This window comes from Pleurodeles waltl, chromosome 3_1 (genome assembly GCF_031143425.1).
Source record: "Pleurodeles waltl isolate 20211129_DDA chromosome 3_1, aPleWal1.hap1.20221129, whole genome shotgun sequence".
In the NCBI taxonomy this organism is placed as follows: Eukaryota; Metazoa; Chordata; class Amphibia; order Caudata; family Salamandridae; genus Pleurodeles; species Pleurodeles waltl.
The window spans coordinates 699412513-699429087 of record NC_090440.1 but is presented as its reverse complement, the minus strand read 5'-3'; the positions used below and the strand labels follow the sequence as shown (position 1 = coordinate 699429087).

The 16575-nt window shown below is 42.7% G+C and overlaps 1 protein-coding gene across 2 annotated transcripts in view; it reads right to left on the bottom strand.

Moving 5' to 3' along the window:
* Positions 1–16575, bottom strand: part of KPNA6 (karyopherin subunit alpha 6) — a 400095-nt gene that overhangs the window by 17967 nt on the left and 365553 nt on the right. For both annotated transcript variants that reach the window (XM_069223331.1, XM_069223332.1), the window contains one exon: positions 12514–12695. In XM_069223331.1, coding sequence (XP_069079432.1) covers positions 12514–12695 — 182 coding nt within the window. The remainder of the gene's footprint in view (positions 1–12513; positions 12696–16575) is intronic.

Below are 16575 nucleotides of genomic sequence, written 5' to 3'. Positions count from 1 at the left end.
ATCCCAAGCCAGTCACACCTATTTGCAAAGGGAGAGGGCGTTATCTCCCTCTCCCAAAGAAAACCCTTTGTTCTGCCTTCCTGGGCTTGATCAGATCAAGCAGCAGGAGGGCACAAACCTGTCTGAGGGGTGGCAGCAGCTGGGCTGCTCGGAAAACCCTGTAAGACTGGTGATAGCAATGCTGGGGGTCCTCTGAGGAGCCCACAGAGTGCATGGAATCATACTTCCAATACTTGCAACAGTATTGGGATATGATTCCAATTTTTTTTTATACATAATGGTAACTCCGAACGTGGGCATGTTTGGTATCTGGACATAGGTCACTACCCATGTCCAGTACACTCATAAAAAGCATCCCGCTCTCACAAAGTCCAGGAAAATTGATCTGGAGTTTGTGGTGGCACCTCTGCCAGTGAAGAGGTGCCCTAACACAGAGGTACCTGCACCCTGCCCTCTGGGCCGAATGGGCCTACCACCGGGGTGACTTATAGTGAACCTGTGTAGTGAAAACGGGGGCATGCACCCGTTTCATGCAGGCTGCAATGACAGGCCTGCAGAACCCTTTGCATGGGCTCCCTTATGGGTGGCAGGATAACTGCTGCAGCTCATAGGGATCCCCTGGAATCCCAATGCCATGGGTACCTATGTACCATAAACTAGGGACTTACATAGGGGGACCAGTATGCCAATTACGTGAAGAAAAAGGTACAATTTGGAGGAGAGAGCAAAACTACTGGGGTCCTGGTTAGCAGGAACCCAGTAGACACAGTCAAACATACTGACAACAGGCAGAAAATGGGGGTAACCATGCCAAGAAATAGGGTACTTTACTACATGTGCAATTACAGGCAGATCACTCTATTAGATGTCACAGGCAAGATATTTGCTAAATCTGTTTTATCTAATCTACTAGAATAGGTGGAGGAAAAAATATTATACCTTTGGGGCAGGCAGGCTTTAGAGCTGGTCAATCGTCCTTGGATAGTATAACTGTGATCCATCTTTTATTGGAAAAATATGTGAAACGGAGGGGGGTGACTTTCCATGCGGCCTATATAGATTTTTCAACAACTTTTGATAGCGTGGACAGGCAGACCCTCTGAAAAAAGCTGACTTGCCATGGGCATACCAGTGGTGCTCCTAAAACATATTATCGCCCTTCACACAGACACCTGGAGTCACGTTATGTTAGGTGCTCGGCGGGGTATGGCGCTAAGATCCTGACCAGAAAATGGTCTGAAGCAGGGCTGCCTGATGGCCCCTCTGCTTTTTTCTTTATATATGCCGGATCTGCCTGATGTGTTGAGTAAGGTTTGTGAGGATGCCCCAAAATTAGGTGCCAACCCTTTAGGGACTTTCCTCTACGCAGACAATATCTTTTTTCTAAACCTGACTCCTAAAGGCCTTCAGAAGCATCATGATGTTTTGTCATCCTACTCTGACGCCCAATTTTTGAGGGGATATGTACACAACGCAAAGTCATGAGGTTTTGCCCAAAAGGGTGTCCAACTGGCAAAAATTGTAAGTGGTTTTATAATAGCTCTACATTGGAATTAGTAAAGTCAATCTCTAATCTGAGAAGAACTGCATCAGCAAATGATGCTGAAAAGGACCAAATTACACATTTAGTGACTAAGGCTTATGCCAATGGTAATACACTAAAGGCACTTTATGGAGCAACAGGCTGTAGGCATTTTAATAGTCTCCTAACTTTATACAAAATGAAGGTTCTCTTGACTCCTCTATATGCTGTAGAGACAGTAAATATTAATCACAGGCAGTTTATGCATAAGGTGAAAGTTAAGATTCTTCACACTTTTTGTACTTTAAACTCCACAGTTTCAATAGAAGCACTAAGGTTAGAATTTGGATTTGTGAGCATTTACATGAGAGGTTTAGTTACTATTCTAAGATGGTATCACTGTATTTTACATGCTAAAGAAAAGTCTTTAAGGAGTCTTATAGCTACGGAATGTCTTCTTCCCTCTGTAAAGGCGTGGGTGTTAACTAATATTTTATCTGCACTTCAGCACTTTTCTTTGACTAGTTTAGACATCCAGAATATGGTCTATGTTCACATTAAAAACCTTCCAAATGTTTCCACTTTGTTTGATATTAATTTATGTAAGGTGAAACCTCGCTTTCATGGTGTCATTCAATCATGTCAGGCAGCTACAACAGAGGTATATGTACAATAGAACTCAGGTTTCGGAGGTGTATAACGCTATGTAAGTTGAAATGTTTGCCGCGAAAAAATTTAACAGATGCATAGCAGAATATAACCTGGGATGAAAGAATCTGTAATCTTTGCTATAATGGTGTACAGACAATAGAGAATGTTACATTTGCTTGTCCTGTTTTAAGGGTCTACCAACAGAGATGTTTAAAACCACTTTCTAAAAAGTATTGAATTACAACAGTAAAAGCTGCTACGGAGATGATAAATTGCCCAGTGAATGAATTAATGTGTGGAAAAATGTTACAATTTTGTAGTTACTTCTTGCTCGTCACTGGCACTATCTTGAAAGGCCGAGCCTCCCAGGATGAGAGCCTAGCGGAGGAAGAAGCGTATGCGCAGGCTTAACCATAAAAGGGGAAAGATGAGGCAGATGTCTGAGCTTCTTCTGCTACATGGGTGCAAACCTGAGCATGAGCTTCTGAAAGGAAACTATGAAGCATCTGCCAGATGTCACTTGCCACACTCCTGGCCCAACACAGCTAGAAGTACATACATCTGGAACTGATAAATATGGCTTACTGCAGAACATAAACACTGTGCCACCCTTTGTCTCTGAAGCATTCACCCGTGTCTTGGAGAAACAGTTTGTTGGCTTTACGTTACCTTAACAGGATACAATGTATTGTTTGTACAATTTCAGGAGTTCTGGACTTGTTCAGTTTTGCTTCCTTGTGTAGCAATTGTAAAATATATTTTTCTTTGTCTTTAAAAATAATTAGTTCCTCCTTAAAACTGCATTAAATTGATGTTTTTTATATAATGTATATCTCATTGTACGATCTAAATCTCCAATAAAAATTGAAACTTGATAATTTCTGAAGGCTAAAAGTGGGACTTTACCATGTTAATGTACAATAGGTCTGTGGTGGTCTGCCTATGAGTCAAGCACTGTTAGTTTGTGGTCTTTATCAACCAGTCATCAAGTAGGGGGAAAACGTGGATGCCGGTTCTCCTGAGATGGGCGGCTATCACTGCAAGACACTTTGTGAACACATTGGGGGCAGTGGTGATCCCAAAGAGCGGAACTTTAAATGCTGGCCACTTACCATGAGCCGGAGGTACTGGCGATGTGACAGATGGATTTGGATGTGAAAGTAGTCATCCTTCAAGGCGAGAGCGGTCATGAACTCACTCACCTTGCTATAGTAGACGATGACATGCTGGAACGTGATCAGGTGGAAGGCTCTGAGAAGATGAATGCGCTGAGGGGCCTGAGGTCGAGTATGGGCCATATTGACCCATCCTTTTTGGGATAAGAAAGTAGAGGAAATAGACTCCGTCTAGCGATGATGTGGCACCACAGGATCTATGAACTCCTTGTGAAGGCGGTCCTCTACTTCCTCTTGAAAGAGGTGCTGATGTTCTGGCAAGATAGTGTGTCTGCATGAAGGGATAACTGCAGTGAGTTCTTATCAGTAAGCCTGCACTAGGATGGAGAGGACCCATTGATCTGAGGTGATCTCTTGCCACTATGCTAGAAACCCCTGGCAGGTGTAGTGTGAATGGAGGGATGGGAAAGTTAGTACTTGCTTGGCAGATGTGGCTCATCATGTGGCTGCGGCTCAAATAGGGCATCAAAGGGATCCAGTGGGTAGCAGGACTACTATTCTCTGCACTCCCCAAATGGAATTGTGACGGGAACCTTCTGGTGATTCAGGTGGAGAGGCTCAGTGAGGATGCTGTGATGCTGGGAGGTAAGGAGAAAGGATAAAAGAGGAGGAAAAGAAAATGGAGAAGGAGGAGTGGACGAGGTCTAGGAGGTAGAGGGATAGTGCTTGATCCTGGAGCCTCTTGGTCTTATTAGTTCAGGCTTCAGGCCAAAAGCCTCTTTAAAAGTAAATTTCCTTCTAAGAGGAATAGGGGCTTGAGTTTTTGGTGGAGGCTGGGAGCGGATCCTTCCGGTTTGTGGATGGACGAGAATCTGTTTCTGCTGGGCGTTGAGCTAGTCTTGAAGGCACTGCAGAATGGGCTGCTCCTAGTCCTCGGATGCAGTGGAGGTCAGGGCTTTCAGTATGAGGCGCTTAAGCTGGTGTATGGCTTGCAGGAGTCGAGGAAGGTTTGGGCACTGATATCTTCCGGAGGCAAAGATGTCCTTGAAGGTGTCTTCGATACTGCCACTGAAGGTGTTGTCAACTCCAGGAGTAGGCCTTTAGCAGTTGTTTCGGTGCTGGAGGCTGGCTTGGTGATAGATCCGAGGTGTGTTTTTGGTGCAGACCATGGCCCTCAGGCAGAAACCTGACTCTGGGCTTCAGGGCCCAATGCCTGACCCTCCTTAAGGGCAGTGCTTGGCTAGGCTAGAAACACATCTGTAAGGACATTTGTATTCACCGCCATAATGGGTGAGGTCAAGGTTAAGAACCTCAGTAGATCTCTAAATCTCCGAGCCAAAATATGTTATCTCTTCCAAGAGGCAGTCTCTGTGAAATGGAGAACATGGATTAATAACTCCTTGATGTCACTAGTTTGCCTCAGATTAGGTAGGGCAAACTAGATACATGGGGAACTTGAAAAATATAGATTGAAATTTTAACCTAGTCTAAATAAGTATGCTTCAAGTGTATATTATATATGTACATAAAGCTTAATATCGAGTGAATTTGTGATGACCTGTGCCCAGGAGGGTTCTGACAGAGTGGCACTTTCTCCCAAACTATATGGTCATATTCAAGAATATGCATCCTTTTGGAGTGGAGGTAAGCATATTGTGCCTTTGGTTTTGGGGATCCTGCTGGATGGTACACCCATGGTAATGATCTTGGGCATGTGTGACAAGAATGTCCCTTTGAGAGATGTGATAGTTTTATGTGATGTGTCAAGAAATCCACTGTAGGGCACTGGGAAGTCTGGCCATACCAGATATCACTTCTCAGTGTTCCATTCTGATGCTGAAGAAGGACAATTTTACTTACCCCACTGTACATCTGTTCGTGGCATGCACTGTTGCAGATTCACATGCTATGCATAGATTCCACCATCTAGTTTTGGGCCCGGAGTGTTACAAGTTGTTCCCGCAGAAGGGTATAGGAAGGAGTGAGAGTGTAAGAATGTAAATGTACAACTAAATGTAATAAGTAAATAGGATGTCCGTGCAAATGTAAATATATATACATATTTACAAATAAAAAAAACTGCAACGACTACAGGCTTCCAGGGAGGAGGGAGGGTGCATGTGAATCTGCAGCACTACATGCCATTGAACAGATGTACACTGTGTATGTGACATTTTCCTTTCAATGGCATGTGTAGCTGCAGATACACATGCTATGAATAGACTAAAAAGCAGTCCGTCTCCCAAAAAAGCAGTGGCTAGCTTGTAGGAGTTGAAGTAGTTTGAAACGAAGTTTTAAGTACAGCTTGACCAACATTGGCCTGTTGCTTTGGAAATACATCCACACAGTAATGCTTTGTAAATGTATGTGGTGTGGACCATATGACAGCTTTGCATATGTCTGCCATTGGAATGTTTCCTAAAAATGCCATAGAAGCACCTTTTTTCCTGGTGGAATGAGCTTTAGGAGTAATCAAAAGTTGTCTTTTTGCTTTAATGTAACATGTTTGAATACATCTTACAATCCATCTAGCTAATCCGTGTTTAAAGATTGGATTTTCTTTATGTGGCTGTTGAAAAGCTAAAAAAAAGCTGTTTAATTTTCCTAAACTCTTTAGTTCTATCAACGTAGTACATTAGAGCTCTTTTTAGGACAAGAGTATAATAGCTCTTTCAGCAGTCGAGTCTGGCTGTGGGAAGAACACTGGCAATTCCACTGATTGATTAATGTGAAAGGAGAAACTACTGTTTGACAAACATTTTGGATTTGTCCTAACTTTATGTACTTGGAAAAAAGGTTCCTCCAGAGTGAATGTTTGTATTTCACTTACTCTTCTTAATTAAGTAATTGCTACTAAGAAAGCAACTTTCCAAGTGAGAAATTGAATGTCACATGAATGCATGGGCTCGAATGGTGGTCCCATTAATCTTGTGAGTACAATATTGAGAATCCATGCAGGAACTGGTGGGGTTCTTGGTGGAGTAATCAATTAAGTCCTGCCATAAATGCTTTTATGACAGGGACCCTGAATAGAGAAGTATGTTGTACGGTTTGTAAGTACGCTGATTTAGCAGTAAGATGAATTTTAATAGAGGAAAAAGCTAAATTTGCTTTTTGTAAATGAAGTAGGTAGCATACAATATTTTGTATTGATGCTGTAAGTGGGTCTATATTTTTAGATTGACAGTAATAAACAAAACGTTTCAACTTGTTAGCATAGCACTGCCTAGTTGTAGGTTTGCATGCTTGTTTGAGAACTTTAATACATTCTAATGGAAGTTGCAAGTATCCAAATTCTATGACATCAGGAGCCAAATCGCTAAATTGAGAACACTGGGATTGGGATGACTGATTTGACCTTTATTTTGTGTTAACAAATCCGGGGGGAGGGGGAAAGAGTAAGCAAATATCCCTGACCAGTTGATCCATAGAGCATTGCCCTTGGACAGAGGGTATGGGTGCCTGGATGCGAAGTTTTGGCATTTTGCATTTTTGCTTGTTGCAAAGAGGTCTATTTCTGGTGTCCCCTACATTTGAAAGTACTGTTGAAATAACCGAGAGTGAATCTCCCATTCGTGTATCTGTTGGTGTGTCCTGCTTAGTAGGTCCGCTAGCTGATCGTGTATTCCTGGAATGTATTCCTCTAGTAAGTAGATGTGATTGTGAATCACCCATTTCAAAATTGTTTGGGCTAGAAGGGACAGTTGAGATGAATGTGTCCCACCTTGTTTCTTCAAGTAATACATAGTTATCATATTGTCTGTTTTTATCAAGACAGTTTTGTGTTTGAGAAGGGGTTGAAAAGCTTTTAGGGCAAGGAACACAGCTAACAATTCTAAATGGTTTATGTGATACGTTAACTGTTTTGAATTCCATTCCCCTTGTATGGTAAGGTTGTTGAGATGAGCTCCCCAACCTATCATTGATGCATCTGTTGTTATTGTGGTCTGAGGACCAGGGTCTTGAAATGACCGCCCTTTCATTAAATTGCTGTCATTCCACAGTTGAAGGGAATTGTGCGTTTGGCTGTCTAACAACACTAGATCGTGCAATTGACCTTGCGTTTGAGACCATTGCTGTGAGAGGCACTGTTGTAGTGTTCTCATGTTTAATCTTGCATGCGGTACTATTGCTATGCAGGATGCTATCATTCCCAATAGTCTCATGATAAACCTTACTGTGTAATGTTGATTTGGCTGTTTTTGTGGTATGAGGTTTTGAAAAGCTTGTATCCTTTGTGTATTTGGATAGGCTAAAGCTTTTTGTGTATTGTAAATAGCACCTAGGTAAGGTTGAACCTGTGCTGGTCGAAGATGAGATATTTGGTAGTTGATTGTGAACCCTATTGTGTATTGGGTGTGTTGTTGACATTGGCTAATAAAATCAAGCAATAATATTATACAATCGTCTAGATAAGGAAAGACATGTATGTGTTGTCTTCTTAGGTAAGCTGCTACTACCCCTAGACATTTTGTGAAAACTCTTGGAGCTGTTATACAGAATGGTAGAACTTTGAATTGGTAGAGGTTTCCTGCTATCCCAAACCTTGGGTATTTTCGATGAGCTGGATGTATGGGGATATGAAAATATGCGTCTTTGAGATCTAATGCAGTCATGTAATCTTATTTTTGTAGTGGTGGAATGACGTCCTGCAGAGTTGCCATATGAAAGTGTTCAGACAGGATATATAGATTTAGTGGTCTGAGATCTAGAATGGGTCTGAGAGTGCCATCCTTTTTGGGAATGAGGAAGTACAGTGAGTATACCCCTGTTCCTTATTGAGATTTTGGGACTAATTCTATTGCTTCTTTTAGTAGTAGTGATTGTACTTCTTGTAACAGAACGTTGTGTTCTGGGGACAACCTGTGGTAACAAGGAGGAAAGTTTGGAGGAGTAGAAATCAGTTCTAGGCAATAACCATTGCGGATAATTGAAAGTATCCATTGGTCTGTGGGGATATTTTGCCAATGGGAGTGGAATTACTGCAGTCTGCCCCCAACAGGAGATGTGTGGGGTTGTGGTATACTGAGGAAGTCACTGTTTCTGATGGAGTGGTTGTACTCTTTGAGGCTTGGAATTTACCTCTGGCTCTGATGTGTTGGCCTCTTTAAGAGCCTCTAAATGCTCCTCTTTGGTATTGCTGTTGGCCTTGTTTAGGTTGGGAGGTGAAAGCATCTGTAGATTGGGGCTTGAAACCTCCTCTAAACGGTTTCCAAAAGGAGCCTCTATAAGATGTAGTGTATAGAGCTCCCATAGCCTTTGCAGTGTCTGAATTTTTCTGGAGTTTTTCAATTGTTGTGTCAACCTCAGGACCAAATAGGTGTTTTTTGTCAAATGGTATATTTAGCACTGCTTGTTGTATTTCTGGTTTGAAGATCCTAACTATGCATGCCTACGTATGGTTATGGCAGTATTTATGCTCCTAGCTGCTGTATCTGCAGCATCAAGAGCAGACCTTACTTGGTTGTTGCTTATGGCCTGATCTTCTTCAACAACTTGTTGAGTTCTTTTTTGATGTTCCTTTGGCAGGTGTTGTAACAATTCCTGCATTTGGTCCCAGTGTACCCTATCATATCTTGCTAGTGAGGCTTGTGAATTGGCAATGTGCCATTGGTTAGCTGCCTGTGTAGCAACCCTCTTACCAGCAGCATCAAACTTCCTGCTTTCTGTGTCAGGGTGAGGGGTATCCCCTGAAGGCTGGCTATTGGCCCTTTTTCTAGCAGCGCTGACGACAACAGAGTCTGGTGGTACCTGTTGTGTGATGTAAGCTGGGTCTGTTGGTGCAGGTTTGTATTTTTTGTCTCTATGAGGTGTTAAAATTCTAGCCTTAACAGGTTCTTTAAATATTTTGTCTGACTATGCATCAGTGCCCCATTGTACGCAGCTGCTCTTAAAATTACCTGTGTGTATGCTGTGCTATCCTCTGGCGGCGAAGGTTTGGAATGATAGATGTCTGGGTCATTTAGTTGTATGGAATCTGGATCATACAAATCCCAGGGATCAACTGTATCACCATGCGAATAAGTGTGGCAGTGTGTTGGTGAAGGCAATGGTGGTGGGCTAACTGGTGGTGGTGGTGATTCGAAAGTTGTGGCAAATGTGGTGGAGAATTTTGTAAAGGTAATGGTTTCTTCTTCCTTTTAATGATTTTTGCTGGTTGTGGAGCAGTATCAAGAGGTTCTTGAAACGCTAACTTTCTTTTGGTTTGTGGAGGAAGTGAAGCAATGATCCTCCCAGTCTTTTTTCGGATATGTATCCTTGATTTTTCCATGATCTTGAGTATAGACTCAATGTCTGAATCTTCAGAAATATATTCTGATGTTTTAGGCGATTTAGAGGACTGTTCATCGAATGTCTTTGAGCTCTGCTTCAATCGGTTTGAAAGTCCTTGTTCCTCTGTATAAGAATATTTTTTTGGCTCAAAGTTGACAACTTTTTCGGTCCCGAAGATACAGCCTGTGGTTTTGGCTCCGAAGCTGGACGTCGAATTTTCGACTCTGAAGATTATGGATGCCGGCTCGGCTGTGGAGCTTTTAATGGATTTGCTGGACTCCGGCATCGAAACGGGTGTGGCCTTTTTCTGCGCCAAACCCGAAGGTCGGTCACCGTCGATTTTCTTTCAGGTAGAACCATGGCTCTCTGGCAGTGGCACACCCAAGGCTTTAACTGGTCTTTTGGTAGTGGGCATGGGGCAGCTGAGCCGCAGTGACTGGTTGGCTATCTTCATCCGAGTCTGCTTCAGAGTCGGTGTCCTGAATAGAATGTGCAGCCTGGGCCTGTTCTTCTTCTACGGTGCTGATGTACTCTGTATTTTTCTACGCCATCTCAAGTCTTTTGGCTCTCCGGTCTTGCAGTGTCTTTTTCAACCAAAACGACCGGCAGGCTTCACAGTCGTCTTCTTGATACTCAGGAGAGAGACAGAGATTACATACCACGTGTTGATCTGTATACAGAAGTTTTGTGTGACATCGAGGACAGAATAGGAATGGATTCTGATCCATCAGGCTTCGGCGTGGTAGGCCTAAACAGGCCCGAGTTGGATGTGTGCGCCCAAAAGGGCGTTTTCTGTTTTTTTTTAAGGTACTATCGGCTTGATGATAGATGGAAACAATACTGACAGCGAAATAGAGTTATTAAGTTACTGAATTGAAAATCTCGGAGCGAGAGGAAACATATCCGAAGCTGACAGCGGAAAGAAAACAATCTAACAAAGAAGTCGATGCCCATGCGCACTATTACCGAGCGGAGGAGTCACTCGACCCCGTGACTCAAAAAAATACTTCTTAGAAGAAAAACTTGTAACACTCCGGGCCCAACACTAGTTGGCGTAATCTATGCATAGCATGTGTATCTGCAGCTACACATGCCATCGAACAGATCAATATGTACTAGCAGAGGATACCTGAAAAAACGTACTGACGTGTACTTATAGAAGACACCTTTTGGGTTTGAATAACATTACAATCCCATGCTTCACATGCCCTATTTAAGAGATGATGGAATACCCATATCTGCACCTCAAGATTATCCTAATTATGCATGTGCATTATTATAATAATGTGGCTAAAACTTGGAGGCCAGTCCCTGTTTCATTGAAATGGTACTGACTTTGGAATGCCTTTTCATAGTTTGTAGTACTTATGTACGGTTTAAAACAAATATTTAAAAAATCATCAACAATAAGTTCAGTAGGGTCCAATAACAGCAGTGTCTGGAAACCTGGGGCATCCATTCAAGTTTCATCCACTTCCCTATCATCTTCAATCAGAATTTGGAATGCCCAGTAGCCCAGCTTGCCAAACAAGCAAAATCCATCCATACAGGGGTAAAACCCAGCTTTTCATTTAGGCCATCACTGTCTAGGCCATTCATTTACAGATTCAATGGTTGAGTGTACATCCATTTGACATCTTAGGTGTCCTGGTGCTTTTGGGAGACTGCAGAACCAAGGCAAGAATTTAGGAGGTGTGAGGCGAAGTGGGAAGTTGCTTTAGATTCACTGTGACGAAATTCACTGAATATCCCAACTTTGTTAACAAAGAAAAGGCATGATAAAAGAGAAAATGCTGAAGTGGAGGAGACACATAAGGGAATCAAGACAAGCTGAGTGGGAGAGGAAAGGCCTTGGTAAATTCAGATTTATATGTGCAAGCTAGGGCTGTAAATGGTTTTTACCAAGAATGGGGAAGGGAGCGCAAGTTCATAATATGACATCACAAGGTTTTCAGAATTTGTTAAGGACCTAGTAAGCTTGGAATCAGGAAAGGAAAGTGGAGTGAGGGAATTTACATAGCAGTGTAGTGAAAGATACGCAATGACAGGCCAATCTACTGAGGGTGAGTGCATGATGAAGGTTGCAATTAATGTCAGATGAGAGCATATACTGGGTCACAGAGAAGACTGTATCAGGCATCAGTGTGGGGGAGATGTACTAGTACAATAGCATTTATCAAAAGAATCACCCAGGCTGGGATCTAACAAGCAAAGAGAAAAAGTATGTGTAGATGGAAATGCAAATCCAGACCTGATGGTTTCCGGAGTGTGAAGTTTAGTATTTTGGTTTTGGCTGGTTGAAAATAAACCGACATAGCACCTTAGGCAAACCTTCGATTCTCAAATATGGTGCACGTACTTACAAGTGTGGATGTGCCCTCAAACGCCATATATCCAACTGAGTGTTTCTTGGCTATACTGCAACATGAACACCAGAAGGAGGCTGCGTTTTATGTGCAGCGAACATCACAAAGCTCCATTGCTTCTCAAGTATTTTGTCCTGTTTGTGCCAGCATGTGCAACTTAGTTTTCCCCCCAAAAAATGTCTGCATCCTATACAAAATTAAGACTGGCTGTAAGGGTCGATATGACTCTGCAGTCTTCAATTATTGCCCTGGAATCTTCCAGAACCAATGTTGACACAATTTCTCATGATAAGCAGTGCCGGTCCCTTACCAGATGCTCAGTCACAATGCGTTTCAATGTTCCTGTAGCACAACTGTATTTGTTGCACTTCCCCTGGTCAGGGGCAGCACAACAAATTTCTGTAGCACAATTGCCATAACCCTTTTTAAGCACTTTTGAGTACAATTAAAATAGACCAGTGGATACTTTTACGGTAAATGTGTTTTACAGCCCTGCTATGCAACAATAAATGATTAGAGGGTGCTCTTCCCATTGTCCTCTTTAATGGTCTACATAAACTCTTTGTTGGACGAACAACACTCTTACCGTAAGCTTCTTCAATTATTCCACAGTATGGGTTGACACCACCTGATCCAGCCTGCTTGCATTGCTGCTCTCCAAGCCTCAGAATATTCTCAAGCCCATTTAGTGCCACCTGCACAATCTTAGAGTCCATGACGGTGAGCAGGTCACAGAGAGGTTTGATGGTGCCTAGGTTTACCAGGTAGCTAAGAAGGAGATGGATAGATAAGAGGATTGTCAGATGGTTCTACAACTGTGACAGACCTAACACCAGCCTCGACAGAACTGCTCACGGTTCTCTTCACCCTTACCAAAGAAGGAAATAACCAAGAATGCTGTGCAAGGAACCAGGGGGGCCTTACAATCGAACTACACAGTGCAAACTACAACCTGAGCTTTTATAAGCAAACACTATTACACATATCTCCTTTATGCTGATGACTTGTAAACATGGGGTGCAGTACATCCACAGATCCGCAGACGCAAGGACCTCCCCTAACCTGCACAAATAAAGCTCAATGTAATGTTCTATTTAGCATTTACTAAAGTACCACAAGTTTTTGCTCCAGATCCCTGGACAGATAGGTTTTATTTGGCATTATTATTGAGAACACTGCCACGTAACTTCGCTGATCCAGAACTCTGCATTCAATTAATCACAGAAATTAGCCAGGACTCACTCACGTTTCTCAACTCTCCACTGGTAGCTGTGGTTGATCATTCAACCTTATATAAAAAAAATATTTTCTTTTCAAAGTTGCCAGAGGAAGTTAACTATTTCGAAGAAAAGAGTCGGCTTTATTCAAGAATCCATTAGATGCTTTATTATACACCTACAGCATATGTATAATTAAACCAATTATTTTTCACTAACATTCAGGCTCCACTGACCTCAAACAGTATTATTTACATCCCCAAGTCTTTTTTTCATATGAAACACAAGGAGACAGAGCTCAGTGCACCATGTTGTTTAATGGTGACTGCCATAGAATGTTTTCTGTGATGGTCAGTTAAGCAGAGTGCAGTACATTCACCAACCTCAAGACAGATTTGCAAATCTGCAATGGACAACGTTTGAAAAGCTGTGTAGTCAAATGGTGTGCCTTTATATTCAACTGTATTTGCAAATCCTGTTGCTTAGGATCCATATGTGCTCTTCAGGCCAAAACCAAATAACGTTTTAAAATATAGTTTCTCGACCTTGCTGAGTGGATTTACTCTAAATCAAGCAAAGGCACTCCATGCAGTAAAGTTCTACTTACAACCCAGGTTTGGTATAATTCAGTTTATCTAATTTTCTGTATGAAGGAGTGAAGAATCCCATGGGGGAAGTCAAATGGGAAATCTGACTTTTAGGATACCCTCCCTTTTTTTTTTTTTTATAAATACTACTTCTTGGATTTGCAAACACCTTGCCATGATTAACCCAAAGTAGATTACTTATTTTCTAGAAAGTTTTGTATACCTCTGAAGTTTGGAAATCGTTAATTACTCGCAAGTCCCAGATTTAAATAAAAAGGTATATTTGCACAACAAAGCAATTTCTCCCATCGTTCCTTTCGGAACTGTGTTTCCAAATTTTCCAAAGTGGGAACAATGCTAATGAAAGATCTGACTGGCTGTCGCAAGAGAAAAGCTTCTCTTGCAGCACCCCATAAAGGAGTAATGGCACAGTCTTCATGTCCTGCTCCTTAAATTCCTATAAAAGGGCAGCGTAGAGGCAAACTGACTGCAGCATCATAGTAGGGCGGGAAAGTGGGTGTGCCCTCAAAGCTCCCTCACCACTAATCTGAAAACAAGCATTTGCAATGCAATAGATCTTGCACTTGTGAGAGTTAGAGCTATTGGCACTGTAAATGACAATGTCTTTTACCTATGTGTTTTGTTTTGAAGTGTAGTGGATGTACGAACAGAGAAGCAGCTGCAGCACCATCTAAAAATCGGGAATTACCACTGGGAAGAGAGAGACAGCTGTCGCACTGCCTACAGGACTAAGAATTAGGAATTACCACTGGGACCAGAAAAGTAACTAGCAGTACTATCTAGAGGACTTAGAATGAAGAAATACCACTGGGGTCAGAGAAGCAGCTAGCAGCACTGCCTAACAGACTTGCGATGAGGAATTACAGACGGGACCAGAGAAGCAGCTAGCACCACTGTCTAGAGGAATTAGAATGAGAATTTACCACTGGGATCAGAGAAGCAGCTGCAGCACTGTTTGGAGGACTTCAGAATGAGAAAGAATGAAAGTGGATGAGCGTGTATTTGCCCATACAGAGCCAATTATTTTAAAAACAGCAGTGGAGAGAAAAGTGGCTTAGAAAACGAAGTATACCCGAGCAGAGGCACAAGAACAAACAAAACCTGAAACCTTAGTTATCTTTCTAAACACTGTGTTTTCACTAGTGTGGTGTGAACACATTGCTATGGACAACGAAAAGAACACTAACGCTGCAATGCCCAGACAGGAGAAGGGGCCATCACAGGCTGTAACAAAAGGAAGAGTGAATGTAGTGTGATGGCCAACAAAAATTCTCTCTTAGAGGAAACTAAGCACACAAAGGAGGAACATTTGGAAAAATGCACCAATAAAACAGAAGCATTTAAGATGAGCACAACACAGAACGAATAGCAATAATGGGCGTGGTTAAAGCCCATTTACATAATACAGCATGTTTTGCAGACATCGCATGTGCGCTGTCTAGGCTCGACCTAAAAAGAGCAAAAGTCACTGCGTTTAACAAGTCTAATTTCTCACTTGTGAATTCCTGACACCTTAAATGATGGCTGGCATTGTGGTCCTCGGTCATCATTTTAGATATCAGGGTATCACAAGTCAGAAATTTGACTGACAGCTTCTGAAAATCTGAATGGAAGGTTCAAGTTGGGAAACTTGTGCCGGGATCATAAGTTCTAAGAAAAACAAAAAGGCAAAAAAAGAAGACCGGTGTGGCAAAAGGCCACACACTATGAGCTAGCCCTTGGACATCAATTACAAGGAAGGCCCTGTGCAATCAAGGCTGAGTACCAGCGCCAGGTGGTGTGCAGTGCCCAGCCACAGGCCAAGCATTGCTGCACACAGCCAAAAACCTTGTGCTGCGGAGACTGGCTGCCTTAGGCAGATTGGGTGAAAGCAGGTTTGGCAAAGGCTTTCAGCCATGCGCAGCAGGGTTTTGAAAGGAAATAGATCATAGAAAAAAAAACATTGAAATTCACTGAAAAAACAGTTACAAACTGAATTTATGGCTCCAGCTAAGGTGTATAAAACTAATGAAATTTGCAAGTAATGTATCCAACGCACACAACACACACCATAATTCGCCCCGCACCCCAAGAAAATAACAATTTCCCAACGTCACAGAAACAGAAAAATAGCCATCAAAAAAGCAGCGTGTGGGGTGGCCTGAGTTAGAGCATGTGGTGTGTGAGCTAGAAACCATAATGGTTGAGTTTCAGAGGATTTTCCATGTTTGTGCCAGAACTAAAAAGGTCTGCTGCAGTTGGTTAAATAAACCTGTGCTGAGCAACACTCCCTCCTCACCGACACCGAACCATCAAGAGAGGCAGGGCAGTGCTGAAGTCTGCAATGTGTGATTGCCTGAGGTGTGACCCAACGTGGTGACTTGGGCAGAACTAGGAGCACAGCCCGATTGCAAGGGTTCAATGTTTTGATGAAGTCCCTGCCTGACACCCCTGGACAGCAAAGAAGCACCACATGCTGGTGTGAGTGAGGAGGTTGTTTTCTCCCAGGCACATAGACGAATCCAGCAGTCCCTTAGATTTATTGCCTGGAAAGGGGGCTTCATCTTTTGCCTCTCTGTAAATTACTGTCCACAATGAATCACTGAACTGCTGCCTAGGGAACACCTTTGCCCTCAATGGGTGGGTAAGACCCCTTTCTTTGTGGTACGATGGTGCAGACTGTCAGGACTGCCACACCTCCCCTGCCAAACTGACCTATGTGCTGCGACTGCCAGTACAGAACTCGTGAGGGGTGAGAGTGAGCAGTGGACGCCGGGTCCGCTGTGCGACCTATTGCCTTACCTGTGCCTGGGTTTTGTGGCAAGGGTGCCAGTATGCAGGTGA